Consider the following 22,155-nt stretch of genomic DNA (forward strand, 5'->3'; position numbering starts at 1 on the left):
TTCTCATATCCAACCTTGAAGTGCTGGAGCACACCAAAAGTGTGCATGCAGCAGACGCTTGAAGTCAATAATTTTTTGCTCACTGACTGATACCCGTCAATTTCGTTGAAAGCTGGATAATAATTTTGAATCAAACAAATGGGGTCATGCAAACTTCTGGAGAATATGAACATTACATTTGGGAAGTGATTTGCAGACGTAATATCAAGTTTGTACGGAATGGGTTCCTTTGCATAACCTCATTTCAGTTTATGCATCAGACAAAATAACATAGAAAAGCTAAAATGGAGACATTTACATTGCATGATATGCTCAAAAACTCCACTGATCTTTATAAGATATTATGTGACTTTGGAATCAAGAATGTCTCGGGGTGCGACGATGAAAGCCAGACGCGGCCGGAACCGAAAGGTAACCAATCCAAATGATAATCATACATTTGGGTGAAATGAAATTGACAAAAAGTAATTGTCTAATTGTAGATATATTTTAAATCAAAATAAATATGTTTTTAGTGGAGATATTGATGCAAAGTGTTGTTAAAAATGTAGCCTGTTTTATTTTTTAAAGTCATGAAACGGTTTTATTTTAAAGTCATAACACTCTGTTACACAAACCTGCAAAAATGCATTTTGTCACAAATCATCCATATTTCAAAATGTTAGTTATCTTTTTATTATTATTATGCGCAACTGCGCATTGAGAGCGACCCTTTGGACACCCCGAACGATGCATTTACGCGCGGTTGAAATAGCATGCGTTCTTTCGGCTCCTCTGCTTGGATGGCGTGAATATCATTATTTAATTTTTGACATTAATTAACACATGATTACAACTTAGTATCAGGTCAACACGTAGTTGTCTGATAGGCTACAGTAGGTCTTAGTGTTACATTGACTGAAATTATCTCTGAATTCTCATTGAAATTAGGTGGAGTTGATAGGCTATACTATGAAACCAATATTTTGCTAATTCAAGCCCCACATTTTCGCACACTCTTCCCCTGAGTAATGCAGCCAACCAGAACTGACTCCAACTGAATTACAGATTAATTGCCTTTAGCCTACTAATGGTAGTTCTAAAATAATCCAGGATGAGTAAGGAACAAGCATTTATATGTAAAGTTTTTCTCAATTGCGTAAAAGCTATGTTGGGATCTGTGTTGAAACGTAGCCCATCTATATATAGGCCTGTAGAACAGCAATGACCAAACTGCTAATAGCCTACATTTACAGAACTTCTGGTAATTGTCTTGCCTTTGTACCTGACTTGCATATCTTAAGACCACCTTCTGCAGAACTTGAAATACAAATGTCATCACTGGATAAGAAAAAACTCACTGTTTAGTTCACAGAATATTACCACCTTGTTTCATCAGAAGAGAATGTGTTCAATTGTGTTCACTGTTTCCAGCAATCAGTAAATGCTCCTGCACCACATTCTTACAATCACCCCATCAGTGTCATACCATGTACAATCTAGGGAAAGATCTCGGCAGTGGGACTGTCTGATCATTTGATTTCACAATATTGCAGATATGCAGAGAATGAAGTTGGGTTACTTCTAAGAAACGTATGCTATAGTCCGAAGTCATCATCTCCGACATTGTGACCTTCCATTGTAGAGCTTTGCTTTAGTGTGGCTTGAGGCCTATATATTCATATCAGTTGTGTTTTTCCTCCATTGTATTCACCTTGTCTTATTTCTACTGTGTATTGTGTTTCTGTGTGCCAATGGAAAGTCAACAAAACTATGAGCAAACGAGCCTACGTATTGAATACATGCAATTGTGATTGGACCGATTTAATGAATCATGCACACAATGTGCTTATTTTTCATGTAATTTCTTTTATCCGTAATATTTGATTTGATGTGTATGAAATTGTTTGGTGAAATGTGCATAAAAGGAGAGTAATTGCCCATAACGCTGCACCTTTGGATAGTTGTACTTCCAATTTTGATCGTCATGATTTATTGACGGCAAAGAAAACGTATTGATCTACTGGGATTTTTGAAAGACAGACTAACTTTCTGTTTTGTCTGCATGGACTCAAGAGATAAGTATGATTGCATTCATCTATTTGCAGGCACTTGTGTTCTTTTGATGAATGTGTTTGCAATTTTGACAGTATACTATAGGTTTTGATGATTGTATTTATGTTTTTGAGAAGGCATTTACTTTGTTGCAAAAGGCCACAGAGTTCTGTGTCTTGTGGACTCTGTTTTGAAAATCAGCAACATTGTTCCAAAAAATGCTTGTACATGATTGAGAAAAAATGTACAGCTGAAGTCGGAAGTTTACATACACTTAGGTTGGAGTCATTAAAACTAGTTTTTCAACCACTCCACATTTTTGTTGTTATAACAAACTATAGTTTTGGCAATTCGGTTAGGACATCTACTTTGTGCATGACACAAGTCATTTTTCCAACAATGTTTTACAGACAGATTATTTCACGTAATCATAATTCCAGTAGGTCAGAAGTTTACATACACTAAGTTGACTGTGCCTTTAAACAGCTAGGAAAATTCCAGAAAATTATGTAATGGCTTTAGAAGCTTCTGATAGGCTAATTTACATAATTTGAGTCAATTGGAGGTGTACCTGTGGATGTATTTCAAGGCCTATCTTCGAACTCAGTGCCTCTTTGCTTGACATCATGGGAAAATCAAAAGAAAACAGCCAAGACCTCAGAAAAAAAATTGTAGACCTCCACAAGTCTGGTTCATCCTTGGGAGCAATTTTCAAACTCCTGAAGGTACCACTTTCATCTTTACAAACAATAGTATGCAAGTATAAACACCATGGGACCACGCAGCCGTCATACCGCTCAGGAAGGAAACACGTTCTGTCTCCTAGAGATGAACGTACTTTGGTGCGAAAAGTGGAAATCAATCCCAGAACAACAGCAAAGGACCTTGTCAAGATGCTGGAGGAAACAGGTACAAAGATATCTATATCCACAGTAAAAGGAGTCCTATATCGACATAACCTGAAAGGCTGCTCAGCAAGGAAGAAGCCACTGCTCCAAAACCGCCATAAAAAAGCCAGAATACGGTTTGCAACTGCACATGGGGACAAAGATTGTACTTTTTGGTGTCTGATGTCATCTGGTCTGATGAATCTGGTCATCTAGTCTGATGAAACAAAAATAGAACTGTTTGGCAATAATGACCATCGTTATGTTTGTAGGAAAAAGGGGGAGGACTGCAAGCTGAAGAACACCATCCCAACCGTGAAGCACAGGGGTGGAAGCATCATGTTTTGAGGGTGCTTTGCTGAGGGAGGGACTGGTGCACTTCACAAAATAGATGGCATCATGAGGAAGCAAAATTATGTGGATATATTGAAGCAACATCTCAAGACATCAGTCAGGAAGTTAAAGCTTTGTTGCAAATGGGTCTTCCAAATGGACAATGACCCCAACCATGCTTACAAAGTTGTGGCAAAATGGCATAAGGAGAACAAAGTCAAGATATTGTAGTGGCCATCACAAAGCCCTGACCTCAATCCTATAGAAAATTTGTGGGCAGAACTAAAAACCATGTGCGAGCAAGGAGGCCTACAAACTTGACTCAGTTACACCAGCTCTGTCAGGAGGAATGGGTCAAAATTCACCCAACTTATTGTGGGAAGCTTGTGGAAGGCTACCCAAAATGTTTGACCCAAGTTAAACAATTTAAAGGCAATGCTACCAAATACTAATTGAGTGTATGTGAACTTCTGACCCACTGGGAATGTGATGAAAGAAATAAAAGCTGAAATAAATCATAATCTCTGCTATTATTCTGATATTTCACATTCTTAAAATAAAGTGGTGATCCTAACTGACCTGAGACAGGGAATTTTTACTCTGATTAAATGTCTAAATGTCAGGAATTGTGAAAAACTGAGTTTAAATGTATTTGGCTAAGGTGTATGTAAACTTCTGACTTCAACTGTATAATAGAATATTTTACAATCGAATTAGGATACATTTATTTCACCCTCTTTACACAACAAGGGCCATGTCATTGAAAACAGATAGACCTAACAAATTGATTATTTGAAGGTAATGATAATATGGATAACGATGGTGATGATGATCTTAATAATAATGATGATGATAATGTTTCTGATGATGTTGATAATAACGATAACAGAGACGATGACAATGACAACAATGATGAAGCTGATGGTCATGGTGATGACGATGATGATAATGGCAATTATAAGAGCAATGATGCTCACCGTCTTTCTCTCCTCTCTATAGATTTGAACCAGACGGTGCGTATCTTCCTCTACTGCCTCATCTTCCTGGTCAGCGTGCTGGGTAACAGCCTGATCATCGCCGTGCTGGTGAGGAACCGCCACATGCGCACCGTCACCAACCTGTTCCTGCTCTCACTGGCCGCCAGCGACCTGATGCTCTGCCTCTTCTGCATGCCCTTCACCCTCATCCCCAACCTCATGAGGGACTTTGTGTTCGGCTCGGGCATCTGCAAGGTGGCCATGTACTTCATGGGTGAGTCCAGTGGATGTACTGTACACAGGTCCTGACCTGGGCCCGTATTCACAAAGCGTCTCAGAGGAGGAGTGCTGACCTAGGAACAGCTTTACCTTTTAGATCATAAGGAATACGATTCTATGGATAGATCCTAGATTAGCACTCCTACTCTGAGATGCGTTGTGGATATGGGCCCAGGTCTCCATGACCATGTAGTGTGTTTGTCTGTTAGGGATTTCTGTGTTATTGCAATGGGATGTGTTTACCTACTCTTGTCATCTTCTGTGCTGCATAGTTAATCGCGGTCTTATCTTGTTATTGTCTGCTACACTGCTGTCACTCATTTCAAAAGGGTCAAGTAAGGGGACTGAGTACAGTAGGTTCTGTCCACATAGCCACATAGGAAGATTCCTTTCAGCTTCAGCCACTCACTCACCGACCTACCATGAACACACTGGAGTGGGCTGTAGGCCAATAATGGAAAATCAACAAAGAAGCAGATGCCAGAATCCATTGAGCCAATTCCACCTCCATTTAGGCTCTGACCTGGTGCCTGGTGTGAAGAGACACCAAATAAAGTAATTTGATGGCTATAGCTGTGGCTGCGTTCCCTTGTTGCCTTCCCGCCGCCCGGGCTGTAGACGTACTGGCCCTGTCTCCCGATTTAAGGAGCCATTTATTCTGAGCAGAAAGGGTCCAGGCCACAAGGCAATAAGAGGAGGCAAAATAACATGGTAGAAGAGTGATGTAAAGTGTCTCAATAACTTTAGACTCTCAGGCATCGAAATATCAATAAAGCTATGTGGTTGAGGATCCTTTCTCTAGAGGCATTTAAAGTCAAGGCTGTACTGTTCTCAGGTTTCGTAACTTGTTAAAAACATTCCATTGAACTATTTTATGTCTGGATGTTATATGGATGTTATAGGTTCCAGATACAGAATAGCTCTATGCTATTTTCAAGTGCTCTTGTAGTATCCAATCTTTTTCAACAATATTTCCTGCCTAGATATTGTATGGATAAATCCTAGGTATATGCATTTGTATTTGCTGGATTTATTTTTCATTATTGCCTTCGGGAACATTTTCTATCATGTTTTTTTTTTTTTGTAGTTTGATAGTTCACAGCCTTCCTCTGTCCTGATCTGTTTGTTCTTGGATCCGTGTGCGGTGAGATCACGGCCGTGTCAGTAGAGATGAATAAACTCATCTGTCACAGAGTTTAACGTGAAATACACCGGTACATCCACGGTAATTATTTAGATGTGCCGATGTTACTATTAGTCTGTAAGTTTAACTTCCACTGGTTAATCGTATTGATGCACCCGTGCGTCAACCTAAGTAACAATTCTTTTTGAATCCCCATGAAAATCCATAAATGTAAGATTTTTTTTGCATGGGCTGCGTCTCAAACAATCAAATCCGCCTATGTCGGCCTTCCACGTCTGCGGTGGAAGGTGGCTGAGCTACACCGGTATTTGTCTGACCATTAGACATCCCGAAAATCGGGTTTCTCATGAAAACGTCTGTAGCGTCTGAACGGTTTCGCCTAAAAAACTATTATGACCACTCTATGGAAAGGTGAGACTCACGAACATGATGGTGTTCTCGATTTTGCAAGTGCCACAGGACTCGTCTGAAGGTAACCCATACAAACTAATTGAAGTATAGAGATATTTTTGTTGACACAAAACTAAGGGGTTAAATATGTGGCCACAAAACATAAATATTTCCTGAGCTTTCTTACATATTCTAGATATAGGACAGACACTTCAAAACCTTTTTCGTTTTGATACTTTTTTTTACTGTATTTTTTTGCCATTTATGAATGTGTTATCCAATGCGTTTCTATGGGCTAAAGTAGAAAAGGCCAAATTCAATATTTTATCAAATATTTGTTTTAAATATATTATTTTTACCTAAAGGTGTTCTAAAATTCTAAATCAAATTACTAAATTATCCATGGCATGACCATCTTAAAACAATTCCATATGTTAGCCTAGTGCTCTGTCTCTACACGCTCGTAAAGTCATTATTCACAATTCATTCAGGATTATCCATAATCTAGGCAGCATCCACATTCATGTAGAAATGTTTAGAAACATATTCTAATCTTATTTACAATAAAAGTGACTCCAAAATGACACCGTACATTGTTTACCATTCATTTCTATTGGGCACAAAATAATCTGAAACGCAACCAAAACAAACAGCAAATGCATCGAACACATTTGTAGAATCACAAACTTGATGTAGTCATTGCGTGCTATGAATATGGGACCAAATACTTAACTTTTTACTACACATAAGTGAATTTGTCCCAATACCTTTCCTCCCCTAAAATAGGGGGACTATGTACAAAAAGTGCTGTCATTTCTAAATGGTTCATCCGATATGGATGAAAATACCCTCAAATTAAAGCTGGCAGTTTGCATTTAACCTCATAGTCATTGTTTGATTTAAAATCCAAACATTTGGAGTATAGAGACAAAAGAAGAAAAAAGCTTGCCCAGTCCCAATAATTATGGAGGGTACTGTATATACCCTGATACTTGAAGAATATCATTTATAAATTCCTCATTAGCTTAGTTAAACTGTCGGATTCCAACATAACCCAAAATATAAGCTTGTTTTATTCCATTGTTTGTAAACAATGTAATTGTAAACAAATAATGTTTAGCCTTAAAACACAGCTAACATTTTTATGTTGCTATCATGGATGGTCATCCATAACTCTCTCTATCAATTTGAGATTGGTTACATTTCTCCAGCTGTTTACCAAAACAGCGGCAGGGTGACTGCTTTGCTGTTGTTTGAACTACAGATTATCCCTTGAATTGTGACCTTAACCTGGTCTGGCAAGCCTCCAAATCACAATCACATGAGGCTACATTTGTTACACTCGATGAGGACAAAGGTAAGGAGTCAGGCGCAGAGAGCAAAGGTAACGGGGAAAACCACTTTTTAATGTCCAACCAGAAATACAACTGGTAACGTCAAAAAACATTGGCGTAAAACTCCAACTTGAATAAAGTCCAAAACTGGAAAATAAATCCAGTCTGTGGAAAAACCCCAATGAAAATAGCAACCTCAGATACAAACAGAGAAACAAGCCCGCACAAACATGAACGGGCTAAACGAACTTAAATAACACCACCCTAACAACGAAACAATAAACAGGTGAAATCAATTAGACAAAACCAAACGAAAAGGGATCGGTGGCAGCTAGTAGACCGGCGACGACGACCGCCGAGCGCCACTCGAACAGGAAGGGAGGCCACCTCCGGTAATACTCGTTACAGTACCCCCCTCCTGACGCGCAGCTCCCGCAGCGCGCCGACGCCGGCCTCGAGGACGACCCGGGGGCCGAGGCGCAGGGCGATCCGGATGGAGGCGATGGAACTCTCTCAACATAGATGGAACCAATATATCCCCCACCGGGACCCAGCACCTCTCCTCCGGACCGTACCCCTCCCAGTCCACGAGGTACTGCAGACCCCTCACCCGGCGTCTAGAATCCAGAATGGACCTTATCCTGTACGCCGGGGACCCCTCTATATCCAGAGGGGGTGGAGGGACCTCCGGCACCTCACCTTCCTGCTTGGGACCAGCTACCACCGGCCTGAGGAGAGACACATGAAATGAGGGGTTAATACGATAATAAGAAGGAAGTAACAATCGGTAACACACCTCATTTATTCTCCTCAGGACTTTAAATGGCCCTACACACTGCGGACCCAGCTTCCGGCAGGGCAAGCGGAGGGGCAGGTTTCGGGTCGAGAGCCAGACCCTATCCCCCGGTGCAAACACGGGGGCCTCACTGCGGTGACGGTCAGCGCTCTTCTTCTGCCATCTACTCGCCTGACGCAGAGACTCCTGGACGGCTCTCCAAGTCTCCTTAGAGCGCTGTACCCACTCCTCCACCGCAGGAGCCTCGGTCTGACTCTGATGCCATGGTGCCAGAACCGGCTGATACCCCAACACACACTCAAATGGTGACATGTTGGTAGAGGAATGGCTTAGTGAGTTCTGAGCAATCTCTGCCCAGGGGATGTATCTTGACCACTCCCCTGGCCGGTCCTGGCAATACGACCGCAGAAACCTACCCACCTCCTGGTTAACTCTCTCCACCTGCCCATTACTCTCCGGGTGATACCCAGATGTAAGGCTGACCGAGACCCCCAAATGCTCCATAAACGCCTTCCATATTCTGGAAGTAAACTGGGGACCCCGATCAGAAACAATATCCTCGGGCACCCCGTAGTGCCGGAAGACATGGGTAAATAATGCCTCCGCAGTCTGCAGGGCCGTAGGGAGACCGGGCAACGGGATAAGACGGCAGGACTTAGAGAACCGATCCACAACGACCAGGATCGTAGTGTTCCCCTGAGATGGAGGTAAGTCAGTTAGAAAATCTACCGAAAGATGGGACCACGGCCGTTGTGGAACGGGGAGGGGTTGTAACTTCCCTCGAGGCAGGTGCCTAGGAGCCTTACTCTGAGCGCACACCGAACAGGAAGAGACATAGAATCTCACATCCCTCTCCAAAGTGGGCCACCAGTACTTCCCCCTAAGACCTCACACTGTCCTCGAAATACCCGGGTGACCTGACGAGAGTATACCATGAGCCCATCGAATCAATTGATCACGAACAGCGAGCGGTACATACCTACGCCCCTCCGGGCACTGTGGAGGCGCAGGTTCCTCCCTTAACGCCCGCTCGATGTCCGCGTCCACCTCCCATACTATCGGTGCCACCAACTTGGCCGCAGGAATGATGGGAGTAGGATCGATGGACCGCTCCTCTGAGTCATAGAGGCGAGACAGCGCGTCGGCCTTAGTGTTAAGGGAACCTGGTCGATACGAGATCGTAAAACGAAATCTGGTGAAATACATGGCCCACCTTGCATGACGCGGATTCAGTCTCTTAGCTGATCGGATATACTAGAGGTTACGGTGGTCAGTCCGGATGAGAAAAGGGTGCTTAGCCCCCTCAAGCCAGTGTCTCCACACCTTCAGGGCTTTAACCATAGCCAACAACTCCCTATCCCCCACATCATAATTCCGCTCCGCTGGCCCGAGTTTTTTCGAAAAAAAAGCACAAGGGCGGAGTTTTGGTGGCACACCCGAGCGCTGTGAGAGCACCGCTCCAACCCCAGCCTCGGATGCGTCCACCTCTACAATAAACGCCAAAGAAGGGTCCGGATGCGCCAACACTGGCGCCTCGGTAAACAGCACCTTCAACCTACAGAAGGCCCTGTCTGCCTCTGCCGACCACTGCAAACGCACCGGCCCCCCCTTTAGTAGTGAGGTAATAGGGGCTGCTACCTGACCAAAACCCCGGATAAACCTCCGGTAGTAATTGGCAAACCCTAAGAACCGCTGCACCTCCTTTACCGTGGTCGGAGTCGGCCAATTACGCACGGCTTTTACGCGGTCACCCCCTATATCCACCCCTGAGCTGGAAATGCGGTAACCCAGGAAGGAAACGGCTTGTTTAGAAAACTCACATTTCTCCGCCTTCACGTACAGGTCATGCTCCAGCAGTCGCCCAAGAACCTTGCGCACCAAAGACACATGCGCGGCGCGTGTAGCGGAGTAGATCAAAATATCGTCAATATAAACCACCACACCCTGTCCGTGCAGGTCTCTGAGAATCTCGTCAACAAAGGATTGAAAGACAGCTGGAGCATTCTTTAACCCGTACGGCATGACGAGGTACTCATAATGGCCCGATGTAGTACTAAACGCGGTTTTCCACTCATCTCCCTCCCGAATACGCACCAGATTATACGCGCTCCTGAGATCCAGTTTCGTGAAGAACCGTGCTCCGTGGAATGATTCCATCGCCGTAGCGATGAGAGGTAGTGGGTAACTAAAACCCACCGTGATGGAATTGAGACCTCGATAATCAATACACGGACGCAACCCACCATCCTTTTTCTTCACAAAAAAGAAACTCGAGGAGACGGGTGACATGGAGGGCCGAATGAATCCTTGTCCCAGAGCTTCCGTGACATATGTCTCCATAGCCAACGTCTCCTCCTGGGACAAAGGATACACATGACTCCTGGGAAGTGCAGCGTTTACCTGGAGGTTTATCACGCAATCCCCCTGTCGATGGGGAGGTAATTGGGTCGCCTTCTTTTTACTGAAGGCGATAGCCAAATCGGCATACTCAGCGGGAATGCGCACGGTGGAAACCTGGTCTGGACTCTCCACCGTTGTCGCACCGATGGAAACTCCTACACACCTGCCTGAACACTCATCAGACCACCCCTGTAGAGCTCCCTGTTTCCACGAAATCGTCGGATTGTGAATAGCCAGCCAAGGAATCCCCAGCACCACCGGAAACGCAGGTGAATCGATAAGAAACAGACTAATCCGTTCCTTATGATTCCCCTGCGTAATCATCTCCAAAGGAATTGTGGACTCCCTGACCAGCCCTGACCCTAACGGTCGACTATCTAAGGAGTGCACAGGAAAAGGGGGGTCTACCTTAACTAACGGAATCCTCAACCTCTGAGCGAGTCCGCGATCTATAAAATTCCCAGCTGCGCCTGAATCGACTAGCGCCTTATGCTGGAGAGAGGGAAAAAATTTAAGGAAACATATTAACAAAAACATGTGACCAACAGGAAGCTCTGGGAGAGTGTGGTGCTGACTCACCTGAGGTGACCGAGGAGTGTTCTGCCTGCCCTCTCGATTCCCAGATGAACTCCTCCAGCACCGACCGGAAGTGTGCCCTCTTCGGCCACAACTGGTACAGGAGGAGCCTCCTCCGATCTCCCTAGATGCTGCCCCTCCTAGCTCCATCGGGATGGGAGCAGGAGGGTCAGGAGATGGAACGGACAGGACCCTTTCAGAACGTCCGCGAGCAGCTAGCAGATGGTCTAACCGGATAGACATGTCTATTAGTTCATCCAAACTTAGCGTAGTGTCCCGACAAGCCAGCTCTCTGCGGACGTCCTCTCTCAGGCTACACCTGTAATGGTCTATCAGGGCCCTGTCGTTCCACCCTGCTCCAGCGGCCAAGGTCCGGAAATCCAGCGCGAAGTCCTGCGCGCTCCTCGTCCCCTGTCGTAGATAGAACAATCTCTCACCCACCGCTCGGCCATCTGGAGGGTGATCGAACACGGCCCGAAAACGGCGGGTGAACTCCGGGTAGTGGCCCCTCGCTGAGTCGGCCCCGTTCCAGACCGTATTGGCCCACTCTAGGGCTCTACCCGTCAGGCAGGAGACGAGGACACTCACGCTCTCTTCGTCCGAGGGAGCTGGTCGGACGGTGGCCAGGTACAGATCTAGTTGTAGCAGGAATCCCTGGCACCCCGCCGCCGCTCCATCGTACTGGCTTGGAGGCGTAATACGCAAAGTGCTGGCACCGGGTCCCGCTGGAGGAGATGGTATAGTTGCTGGAGGGAGGGTAGGTGGGTTAGTAGGGAGACCACTCCTCTCCCAACGATCCATCCTCTCCATCATAAGATCCATAGCTGATCCGATACGATGGAGGATGGACGTGTGATGAAGGACTCTCTCCTCCATCGTGGGGAGAGGGGTGGTCGCTGCTCCTGCTGGCTCCATATGTGGTGCGGGCTTCTGTTACACTCGATGAGGACAAAGGTAAGGAGTCAGGCGCAGAGAGCAAAGGTAACGGGGAAAACCACTTTTTAATGTCCAACCAGAAATACAACTGGTAACGTCAAAAAACATTGGCGTAAAACTCCAACTTGAATAAAGTCCAAAACTGGAAAATAAATCCAGTCTGTGGAAAAACCCCAATGAAAATAGCAACCTCAGATACAAACAGAGAAACAAGCCCGCACAAACATGAACGGGCTAAACGAACTTAAATAACACCACCCTAACAACGAAACAATAAACAGGTGAAATCAATTAGACAAAACCAAACGAAAAGGGATCGGTGGCAGCTAGTAGACCGGCGACGACGACCGCCGAGCGCCACTCGAACAGGAAGGGAGGCCACCTCCGGTAATACTCGTTACAACATTGAGATTCTACATATCTACGACCCTGTTACATATTTCTATATGAATAACTAACACTTTACATACATATTTACTACACTGTAAAATATTTAGCCGTACAAAATCATTGCAGTAGAACATGCTAATGTAGGCTACATGCTTGTTTGTTATCGATGTATTAATCAGAATCTATACTCATGTGGTATCAAGGACCGTTATTCGTTGTCATCCCTCTAGGTATCTCGGTGAGTGTCTCCACCTTCAACCTGGTGGCCATTTCTCTGGAGCGCTACAGTGCCATCTGCAACCCCTTGACCTCCCGTACCTGGCAAACCAAGTCCCACGCCGCCAAGGTCATCTCCGCCACCTGGGTGGTGAGCTTCCTGCTCATGCTGCCCTACCCCATCTCCAGCACTCTGGTGCCCTTCACCCGGGTCAACAACAGCACGGGCAACATGTGCCGCCTGGTCTGGCCCAGTGATGTCATCCAGCAGTCCTGGTGAGAGGAGAGATACTTTTTTTGTCTGCCCAGTGCCATCAAAAAGAGAGGTTTCAGCTGTTATGTGGTTTTCACCGTAAATAATGGAGAAGTCTGCTCAAAAGATTCAATTCAATTCATGTCTATTACTTTTTGGGGGTTAAAGTATCTAATTCAGTGATTTGTTGATCTGTTAGATATATACTTAGCAATGATGAGGTAGGTCATTGTTGAGATCAGAAAGCTGTTCTCTGTAAGGTCAAATCACTTTGATGCACTGAATGCACACTTACCTGCTTTTGACCAATCTGGTGACCCCATGGACCTGTTGTTCCTCCCAGGTATGTGTCCCTGCTGCTGCTCCTCTTCCTGGTCCCTGGGATCGTGATGATGACAGCCTATGGGCTCATCTCCCTTGAGCTCTACAGGGGCATTACGTTTGAGATGACCAACAGGAAGTCCAGCAGAGGTACGTTTACCTCAACTGACCTCTTGAAAATGTGCAGCTCTGGCCATCATGTTACCTACATTTTGTGGCAACCTTATTGGCAATTATTTACAATTGGCTAATCTTTGGTAAATCCAATTTGTACAGGGACATTATTCATGTCTATGTTGAATATCTCTCACAGAGATGATTTCCTTATCATTATTATATCCACCTTTATCATTTGTAATTGTTTTAGGGAAATGCCATTTTCGTTCATGTTCATATCTGCTGTTATGATCCATCACAGACAGACAGTGCAGCACGGGCAGCATCAAACCCGGCGACAACGACGGCTGCTACCTCCAGCCTGCCAAGAAGGGCGAGCTTGCCCACCTCCAGAGCCCTCTGTCGACCCACAGCCCGAACGTGACCATCAAAATCAGAGACAGCACGGGCAGCGCCAAGTCCACGCTGAGCCGCGTGTGCAGCAACAGCTCCACCTCTAACCTGATGGCTAAGAAGCGTGTGATCCGCATGCTCCTGGTCATCGTCTGTCTCTTCTTCCTCTGCTGGACACCTGTGTTTGCCGTTAATGCCTGGAGGGCCTTCGACCGCCGCTCTGCCGACAAGCTCCTCTCGGGGGCGCCGATATCCTTCATCCATCTGTTGTCGTACACCTCGGCGTGTGTCAACCCAATTATATACTGCTTCATGAATAACCGTTTCCGCCAAGGGATTCTGTCCACCTTCACCTGCTGTAGCTGCCCCAAGGGCGGTGGGGTCGGGAGGGGGGCTGGGAGTAGGATGGGGACGGGGGGAGGAAGAGGAGGGATGAGGAGCAGAGAGGAGAACGGGCACACGCCATCGAGAGGTAATAGCACGCGCTTCACATACAGTAGTATCCGTGGCTCTGCTCAGGCTTAGCTTCCTTTGCCATCATCCACCAATCAGAAGTAGGTAGTGGTCATGAAGGCGGGGTGGCCTGTCCAAAGTGTCCCCCCCCCACCCACTGTTACAGTGAGATTTTGGTCTCTGTTATTAAGGTCATGCCTTCTTTCCACTTCAAAGTCCCCGTGCCTGTGAGAGTGGACATGTACACTGAGTATTCCAACCATTAGGAACACCTGCTCTTTCCATGACATAGACTGACCAGGTTAATCCAGGTGGACGCTATAATCCCTTATTCAATGTCACCTGTTAAATCCACTCCAATCAGTGTAGATGAAGTGGACGAGGCAGGTTACATTTTTAAGCCTTGAGACATGGATTGTGGCTGTATCCAGGCTGTACCACATCCGGCCGTGATTAGGAGTCCAGAGGGCGGCGCACAATTGGCCGAGCGTCGTCCGGGTGTGAACGGGTTAGGCCGTCATTGTAAATAAGAATTTGTTCTTAACCGACTTGCCTAGTTAGATAAAGGTTACATTCCTTTGAAAAGGGTATGGTAGTATGGAAGTTTCATGCTCAACAGTTTCCCTTGTGGAACAAGACATCCAGCCAACTTCACACAACTGCGGGAAGCATCCCTTGGGAACGCTTTCGACACCTTGTAGAGTCCACGCCCCGACGAACTGAGGCTGTTTTGATGGAAAAAGGGGGGCGCAACTCAATATTAGGAAGGTTATGTATTGACAATCGTCACAGTCCCCCTTTACAGAACCTCTCCATCTCCCCCATGTGCATTCAAAGCAGAATGCCCCTTTGGATGTACTTCATAACTCCGTGTGTGTGTTCTGCTCCTCTCTGCATAAAAATCTCTTTGGATACATTCTTGTCGGGGACTTGAAAGCTTCAAACCCCAGCCCAATGATGACACCACGTTCCCAAAGACATTTAAAACTTCCCATGCTTCTGTGACCTCCTTTTACAGGCAGTGCGACACATGTGTAAATACTTACTGACTTAATCGTTGCCATTCCAGGCAGTTGCGCATTATTTGGCGTCCTAGCCTTGTAGCATAGAAACTTCTAAAACAGGTCATTAGCGTAGCAAACAGTCGTTTTTTCTCTTTCTTGACCCAGTCAGCGTGTGTTTTCGTCGTTGTACCACATGTACTACTGTGGGTGACATGACTCGTCGCCTTATCGAGGTGTGGGACCGTGCACCTGTCTGTCCCCCTACTTCAAAGCGATGTTTCCCGGCGCTACCTGTCAATCACACCACACCTGGTCTCTGTTGACTTGGGTTGTAAAATAGACTGCGGCGCAAATGTAACAAACCGTGTTGTTTTGACCTTGTTTTCTTGTAGCATTAAGTCCATTTTAATTGTATAGTTTTATCATTGCTCTCTAAGGTAAATTGCCATCTAACTTGCATTGGAATACATAACCCGAAAAAGGAAATTGAATATTAAAAGTGTTAATTTCTCCGAATGTATTTTTCCCAAACGGTCAAGGAATTGTGTGCTGTATGGACGCAGACCTCTGCTCCACTATCTGCTGGTCTGGCGGGGCCCTTTCAAATCCCTGAGTAAGAAGGTACAGAAGGTCTGCCGATGGATTGCGCTTGCTTACACTGGAAGGGCCAGTGGTTCTTGGGAAACGACGCTCATGAGACGCATAAACAAACACTCACCTCTGAACTGGTTCAGAGGCCCAGGTTGTACAAACAAATGCAGAGTGGTGTTACTTCACAGACGGACTATTTGGCTGTGCTTAAAAAAGGGCAATCTGCAGTTGCTACATCCCGTTTTAGACATTTAAATGAATGATATACCCATTGATTCTTGAAGAATATAACTTTTAGATGCCTCATTAGCTTAGTTCAACTCTCGTACGCCATCAGAACCTAAAATATAAACTTGTTTTGCTCCTTTGTCTGTAAACAATGCAACTGTAAAAAAAAAAATACTTTAAAAAAACACTGTATGGCCTCAAAGCATGGTTCAAACTATAATACCATGGACGGTCAGTCCTTTATGAGGATATAACCATGCTTTTCTTGCCTACTTGAGGGCCTCGAACATAAAATACATGTAGTTAACGACACATTTCATTTCACACATCATTCTGTCACTTTTTATTTCTTGATTTTTTTTTTATGCCAATATTGCAAGTAATTTTTTTAATGACATATGGATTTGAGCATGAACTGGAACTGCAATATGTACAAAAAACAAAACAAAACAAACTGTCCTCTTGTTTTCACGTTATTGCTAAAATGTTACAAACTGCACAGGTTTCTACCATCAGCAACCCTTTAAGCACTGAGTATACTACCACACTGACGGACTGACACTCTGCTTAACATTACTAGAACATTACACTGAGAGAGAGAGAGAGACAGTAAGACGAAGACAGAGTGTGTGTGAAAGGACGTGTGAGGGGGAAAGGAAGGGTAAGAAATTGGACTGCAGCAAAGCCAAGCGTACAGAGCTAAGAGTGTAAAGGGATGAGAGGGAACGTCAAAATGTACGTACACAGACAGAGGAGAGACAGGAAGAAAGAGAGAAGCGTAAAAGCACTTCATAGTGCAGCCAGCCAATAGTCTTGGGGAGTATGTAAGGCTGAGTGCAACAGAGAAAAGGCTCCTCCCAACACGCCTTTTCATTTATTTAAAGCTGCCTCTCGCTCTGTCCTGTTTCGTTTAGCAGTGCATGAGAAATCTACCTTGTAAAAAAGACATTTGGCATATTAGAGGATACATACACACATTGTTCAGAGCTCATTACAACAACAAAAAACAACAGCTGCTTTCGGAAGAACAAAACAAACAACATGGACTGACATAAAAATTAAAACCGGTATGTATACAGTATTTTTCAAAAAGCATCACACAAGTTGGAGAATATTTTGTATTTTGCTGGGTAAGCTTTTGTTAAAAAGCCATGTAACAACATTCCACCCCTGTAAGGGGGAGAGCTGCCTTCCCCTTGTTGAGTGAAACCTGAGGAAGGGGAGCACTGATGCTCTCCTTGACCATATAGTTGCTCTCTGGACCCGCCCTCTCCTCCTGCTCCAATCCCCCACGCCTCCACTGTTCTCTGGCGTAAACGTAAAACAGTTCAACCAGCGGCATGTTCATTAGGGCGCACCGTCGCAAAACGTTTCCAAACGTTTCATTCCATTTCCTGCCTACTGAACATGACCCAGCAAAGACAATCAAAGAGATATGAGAATACGCACTACCCTTCCACTGTTTTAAGAGATGCAGCGCAATGCCACTCCTTCCAAACTCACTCGACGCATCAGTGATAAACGTAAGGAGCAGGCAGGGTGGAGCCCAGAGAGACAACAGAAAGTGTAAAAAAAAAAAGGAAATGGAACACGAGCAGAATGACAGGGGAGTGACTGGAGGACGCCTGAGGCATTAGAGAGGTGTTCCCCAAACTCACTTTGATATCGAAGAGGTAGCTCACCTCTTACCAGCTGAAACGGGCATGATGAAAACACTGCGCAGACCCAAATGTATTTGGGTGACCACCTTATTGACATATCACAATAGAGTAAAGGGTTAAGAAAGGCCAGTAGCATTTCTCTTTGTTGTGTGTGTAAAAACATTTTTTTTATCCATATTAAAGGTGATTAGTGACAAACGCTCATGTTGGTTTGATGCTACAAACTATTCGATTTAGGTTGATACACCCATGCTTTAATTCATAGAAAAAGTGAAACTGTTGCTGGACCGACCTTTTGGAAATCGGCAACAAAGGCAATAATGCACTTGTTTCTTTGACATAAAATAAGGGGGGAAACTTTATACCAATAATTTAAAATAATATCAATATTACACTGTTTACATTAACATCAATGGCTGGAAAAATAGAGGGGAAAATCTAAATGGGGAGGGGGAAAAAAGCATCCCTTAAGTTTGCATTTTGGGGGGGGGGGGGAATAGAGCACTTTTTCTTGTTCCCTATTATTAAAGGGATATGACTGTTAAAATGGGTACATGAATGACATTGGCTAGAAAAACGTCTTAATTAAAAAGCAGACATTCAAGTTAAAGCATCATAGTTCATCCCGGAAGTGTATACAGTTCCACTGTAACACTATGATCAAAGTATTGCCTTTTTTAGTATTTTTGTTGACCCACATATTATTTCCCAACAATGAGAGAGAAACAAATCACTTGTTTTATATTTGGATCAAGTCGGAAGACGGCGCGGGACCCAAACAATCACCAAAGTCCATCTTTACAAGAGCATTGATTGTTTGGAACGTGAACGGTGTGCACACCCGCCCAACCACGCTTTGAAATGGAGCGAGTCTCACTCACTGATCCATTGTTAGACTACACAGAGGAGCCAAACACACACTCACTCTCTCTCACACACACACACACACACACACACCGGCTGGTGAACTAGTGGTCAGGCAGACAAACCCCAAGAGACGACGTGACCTGTACAATATTGCTGTACGTTTTTCCAAATACACATATTCGATAACACATACACACATCTAGAAGGCCGCATTACTTCTAACAGGAGACTTGATCACCACGAATACAGCCGGTGAGTGTGGCTACTTTCAGAAAGCGACTTTTACAATGTACACGTAATTGTTGTGTGAGGTCAAAAACCACAGGACGTTAGTTAAAAAGGCTTTTAGGAGGCCAAACAGAGGAGCTCAAAGCACTCACAAGACAATGTATCCATGCCAAAATGGAGAAAGCAGGGCACTGTGATAATAAAGTACATATTTTATAGAAGTGTTGTACTTGTACACTGAACAGAGTTAATATTATTCTTTAAAAAAGGCCCACAAATCTTCCAGAAGGCTGACAATGTGGATTTGGAGCATTATGGGTAATGTAGTCCAATGAAACAACTTACCGAGTGGTGATAAGACGGGCTGTTTTTTTGCAACACACAGGTTCTTGCATGTTACGTGAATGGAAAGGGCAGGTCGTTGGAAGGGTAACGGTTCTCTTTGACATTTAAGTCAGCGGTAAGGCCACATCGAATTGGAAGTGTCTGTCTTTTCCGTTTTCTCAAAACAATGGAAGTTTTAAATACCACGAGAACTACACACAGGAAGACACCAAGGCCCGGTGAGACAGTATACGGACCGACAGATTCCAAGACGTCGTCAGATACTTCTGTGGCGACCAATGCAGCGGCATGATCTCAACATGGGATACACGACACGATTTCTTCTGACTGTGTGCACAGTAATAATATACAGTTCTAAGGCTACCTTTTCAATTTGATGACTAGAATCATAAAATGCATGTGGAAGCGACAAAACTATTTTGTAACTGGTAGTGGAAGTCTAGTTTTTTTTTTTTAAGTTTGAAATAAAATGGAAGAATTCTGCAGACTTCGCTATGGCTCCTTGTGTGATGTACAGACATGTCATTTCCAACGGAAACGTAGCTAGTAGCACACAGAGAGTATTGCAGACAAGGCAGAGGCGTTGCTTAAAGCTTTCCTTTTTAAAGACTTCATAAAAACCAATGAGAATCCAAAATGAGGCCTGCTGAGGTGACTTCCTAACAAACCGAACCTTCGGTTAGGTAAACAAGACTAAAAGAAATCCCCAGACTTTAGTCATTTTCTTAGAGAGCAAAGTATCAAAAAATGGAACGTTCCGTCCAAAAGACCGGGGGGGGTGGGGGGGGGCAGGCGTTTGACGGCGATAAGGGTAGCTATAATACACAAGCCAGGTCGGGATATGGCCCCCCCAAAAAAGGCCAAAGCTAGGAGGGTGAGAATAGAAACTATTTGGTAACAAAAGTGTACTATATATTTCATACAAAAAAAGGTATGGAGAAAATGTACCTTTACTAAAGCTTATACAAGATCCTTGGTCCATAAAAACGGTGTTATCATCAACACGTTTTTATATGTGTCCCTCTATACCCACTCCTCGTTCTCTCTCCAACAACGATACATCTCGCCCCCTTTACAGAAACATACACAAACTAACGCAACATAGAAAAACAAAGGAGGAAAACAATTATCATAGGGGGGGGGGGGGGGGAGCACAAAAACGATCCTTTTATCTTAACATTTTATACATGTGGCGGCTGCGTCGCTGTTGTGGTATCAATTTTCTCACGGCCGTCAAAGGCGCTGGTGCTCTGAGCCAATAGGAACTCATTCCACAGCTTCACCACCAGAGACAAGATGGTAGCGGCGAGGAGTTCCACACAGTTTCGCTTACTTCCGTTGGTTGACAACTTTTGACATCGTTCTTTCCTTCGAATTCCTCCTCTTCCTCCCTTTTGTCCGACCAATTTCCTATTTCAGCTTCTTTTTCTTGTATCCAAAATCAATATGCAGCACTTTTAGAGAGTCAGTTTACTTTGTAGTCTTTTCTTACCATGTGGTACGTTTTGCTCTCAAGGCATATTGTGTGTATAAGTGTGTGTGTGTGTGTGTGTGTTAGGACACCACAGTGGCGGCCGTGGAAGAGGACGTGACTCCTGCGTTGGAGCCGTTGGGGCCGTAGGTGTTGTTAGCGTCGCTGTTGTTAGCGATGTTGCTGCTAGCCGAGAGCAGGCGGTCGCTGCCCGCCCGCAGGATGGCGCCGGCGGCGTTGCAGTGCGGCCGCGGCCCGGGCTCCGGCGTGTAGGTGAAGGTGAGTGTGGTGGAGTAGATGATCCCGTCGTTTCGCACCAGCGTGACGGGCACCTGCACCGGCTGCCGCACCCAGCGCCAGCCCTCGCGGAAGGCAGAGATGTCAGGCACCACGCACAGCATGCTCTCCGCACACCTGCAGGCGGAGGAGGTAGAGAGAGAAAGAGTCAGAGAGGGTTTCAGCTCTCTAGATTCAATTATATTTGTGGTGACTCACTCCCTTCCCTCTGTGATGACCTCAGTGTAGACCAAAGGCAAAAAAAAAGGTAGGTAACGCAATGACCCCATGTCGGTTGAGTATCATCTTTCATTGTCCTCCGGGACTGATTAGAACAAAACGACTTAAGTACACCAATGGTTAACATGCTTCCATCAAACACTATGGGAGACCCATACATTCCCTCATACCTTACACAGTGTCTGTGCCATGCCTTAGATCTTGTACAAAAACAGCCCTGTAAAACCTCCCACGATACACACGTCTCGCACAAACGGGTCAAATGGGGGACCCGGGGCGTTCTCAGTGTACATTGGGACCACTTACACACCGTCCTGCAGCCAACAACCACCTCGACATTTCACTCACGGCATCTCCCGGTAGCGTTTTACAACCAGGATGAATGGCACACTGATAGTCATACAGGACCCCTATTGTTTATCACAGGGTAACCATAGAGCTCTTTCATCTGTTCTAAAGACTCTTCCTTCATGGGAGCAGCCATAAACACTGGGTCGCCAATTCATCTATTAAATTCGACATGAAAAGGAAAAAAGTACCTTCGGGGATGGTTGGCGTCGCGTGAAGGGCGTACTTTGAAACTGCTAATATCTGAGCCCAAATTAAATTCCGTTTTGTACAGTTAGCACAAATTGGCTCAGAACATTGCTTTGACTTGGATCAAAGCACGCCAATGTAAGATGGCATTATTATGTCAACTGGCCAATTACTATGTAAGCTGTCCCCTGGTTTGTCGAAGCGGTAGTCTTTTACAGTTTATAATGGCTAATGAGGTCAGACTGAATCGGGACATCCTCGTTCCCTTTTCAGAAAAATACATCTCATGGATAAAGCTCATTAAACGTTTGTAGCAGTTTTAGTTGAAATCAAATTGTATTGGTCACATGGTTAGCAGATGTTAATGCAAGAGTAGCGAAACGCTTGTGCTTGTGCTTCCGACAGTGCAGTAATATCTAACAAGTGATCTAACAATTCCCCCAACAACTACCTAACACACACAAATCTAAAAGGGTGA

The 22,155-nt window shown here is 44.9% G+C and overlaps 2 protein-coding genes across 2 annotated transcripts in view; one reads left to right on the plus strand and one right to left on the minus strand.

The window, feature by feature from the left end:
• The first annotated feature begins 131 nt into the window (after positions 1 to 131).
• Positions 132 to 16,294, plus strand: LOC129835052 (cholecystokinin receptor type A-like). Its single transcript, XM_055900401.1, has 5 exons — positions 132 to 411; positions 4,254 to 4,505; positions 12,707 to 12,968; positions 13,289 to 13,416; positions 13,685 to 16,294. The coding sequence occupies exons 1-5, from the start codon at positions 285 to 287 to the stop codon at positions 14,299 to 14,301; spliced, it is 1,386 nt and encodes a 461-aa protein (XP_055756376.1). The 5' UTR covers positions 132 to 284; the 3' UTR covers positions 14,302 to 16,294.
• Positions 16,295 to 16,380: 86 nt separating this feature from the next.
• LOC129835051 (recombining binding protein suppressor of hairless-like) overlaps positions 16,381 to 22,155 on the minus strand; it is a 91,416-nt gene continuing 85,641 nt past the window's right edge. Inside the window, exon 11 of the mRNA XM_055900400.1 lies at positions 16,381 to 21,038. Within this exon, the coding sequence (XP_055756375.1) occupies positions 20,708 to 21,038 (331 nt within the window). The 3' untranslated portion in view covers positions 16,381 to 20,707. The remainder of the gene's footprint in view (positions 21,039 to 22,155) is intronic.

The sequence above is a fragment of the Salvelinus fontinalis genome, chromosome 36, assembly GCF_029448725.1.
Source record: "Salvelinus fontinalis isolate EN_2023a chromosome 36, ASM2944872v1, whole genome shotgun sequence".
NCBI lineage: Eukaryota > Metazoa > Chordata > Actinopteri > Salmoniformes > Salmonidae > Salvelinus > Salvelinus fontinalis.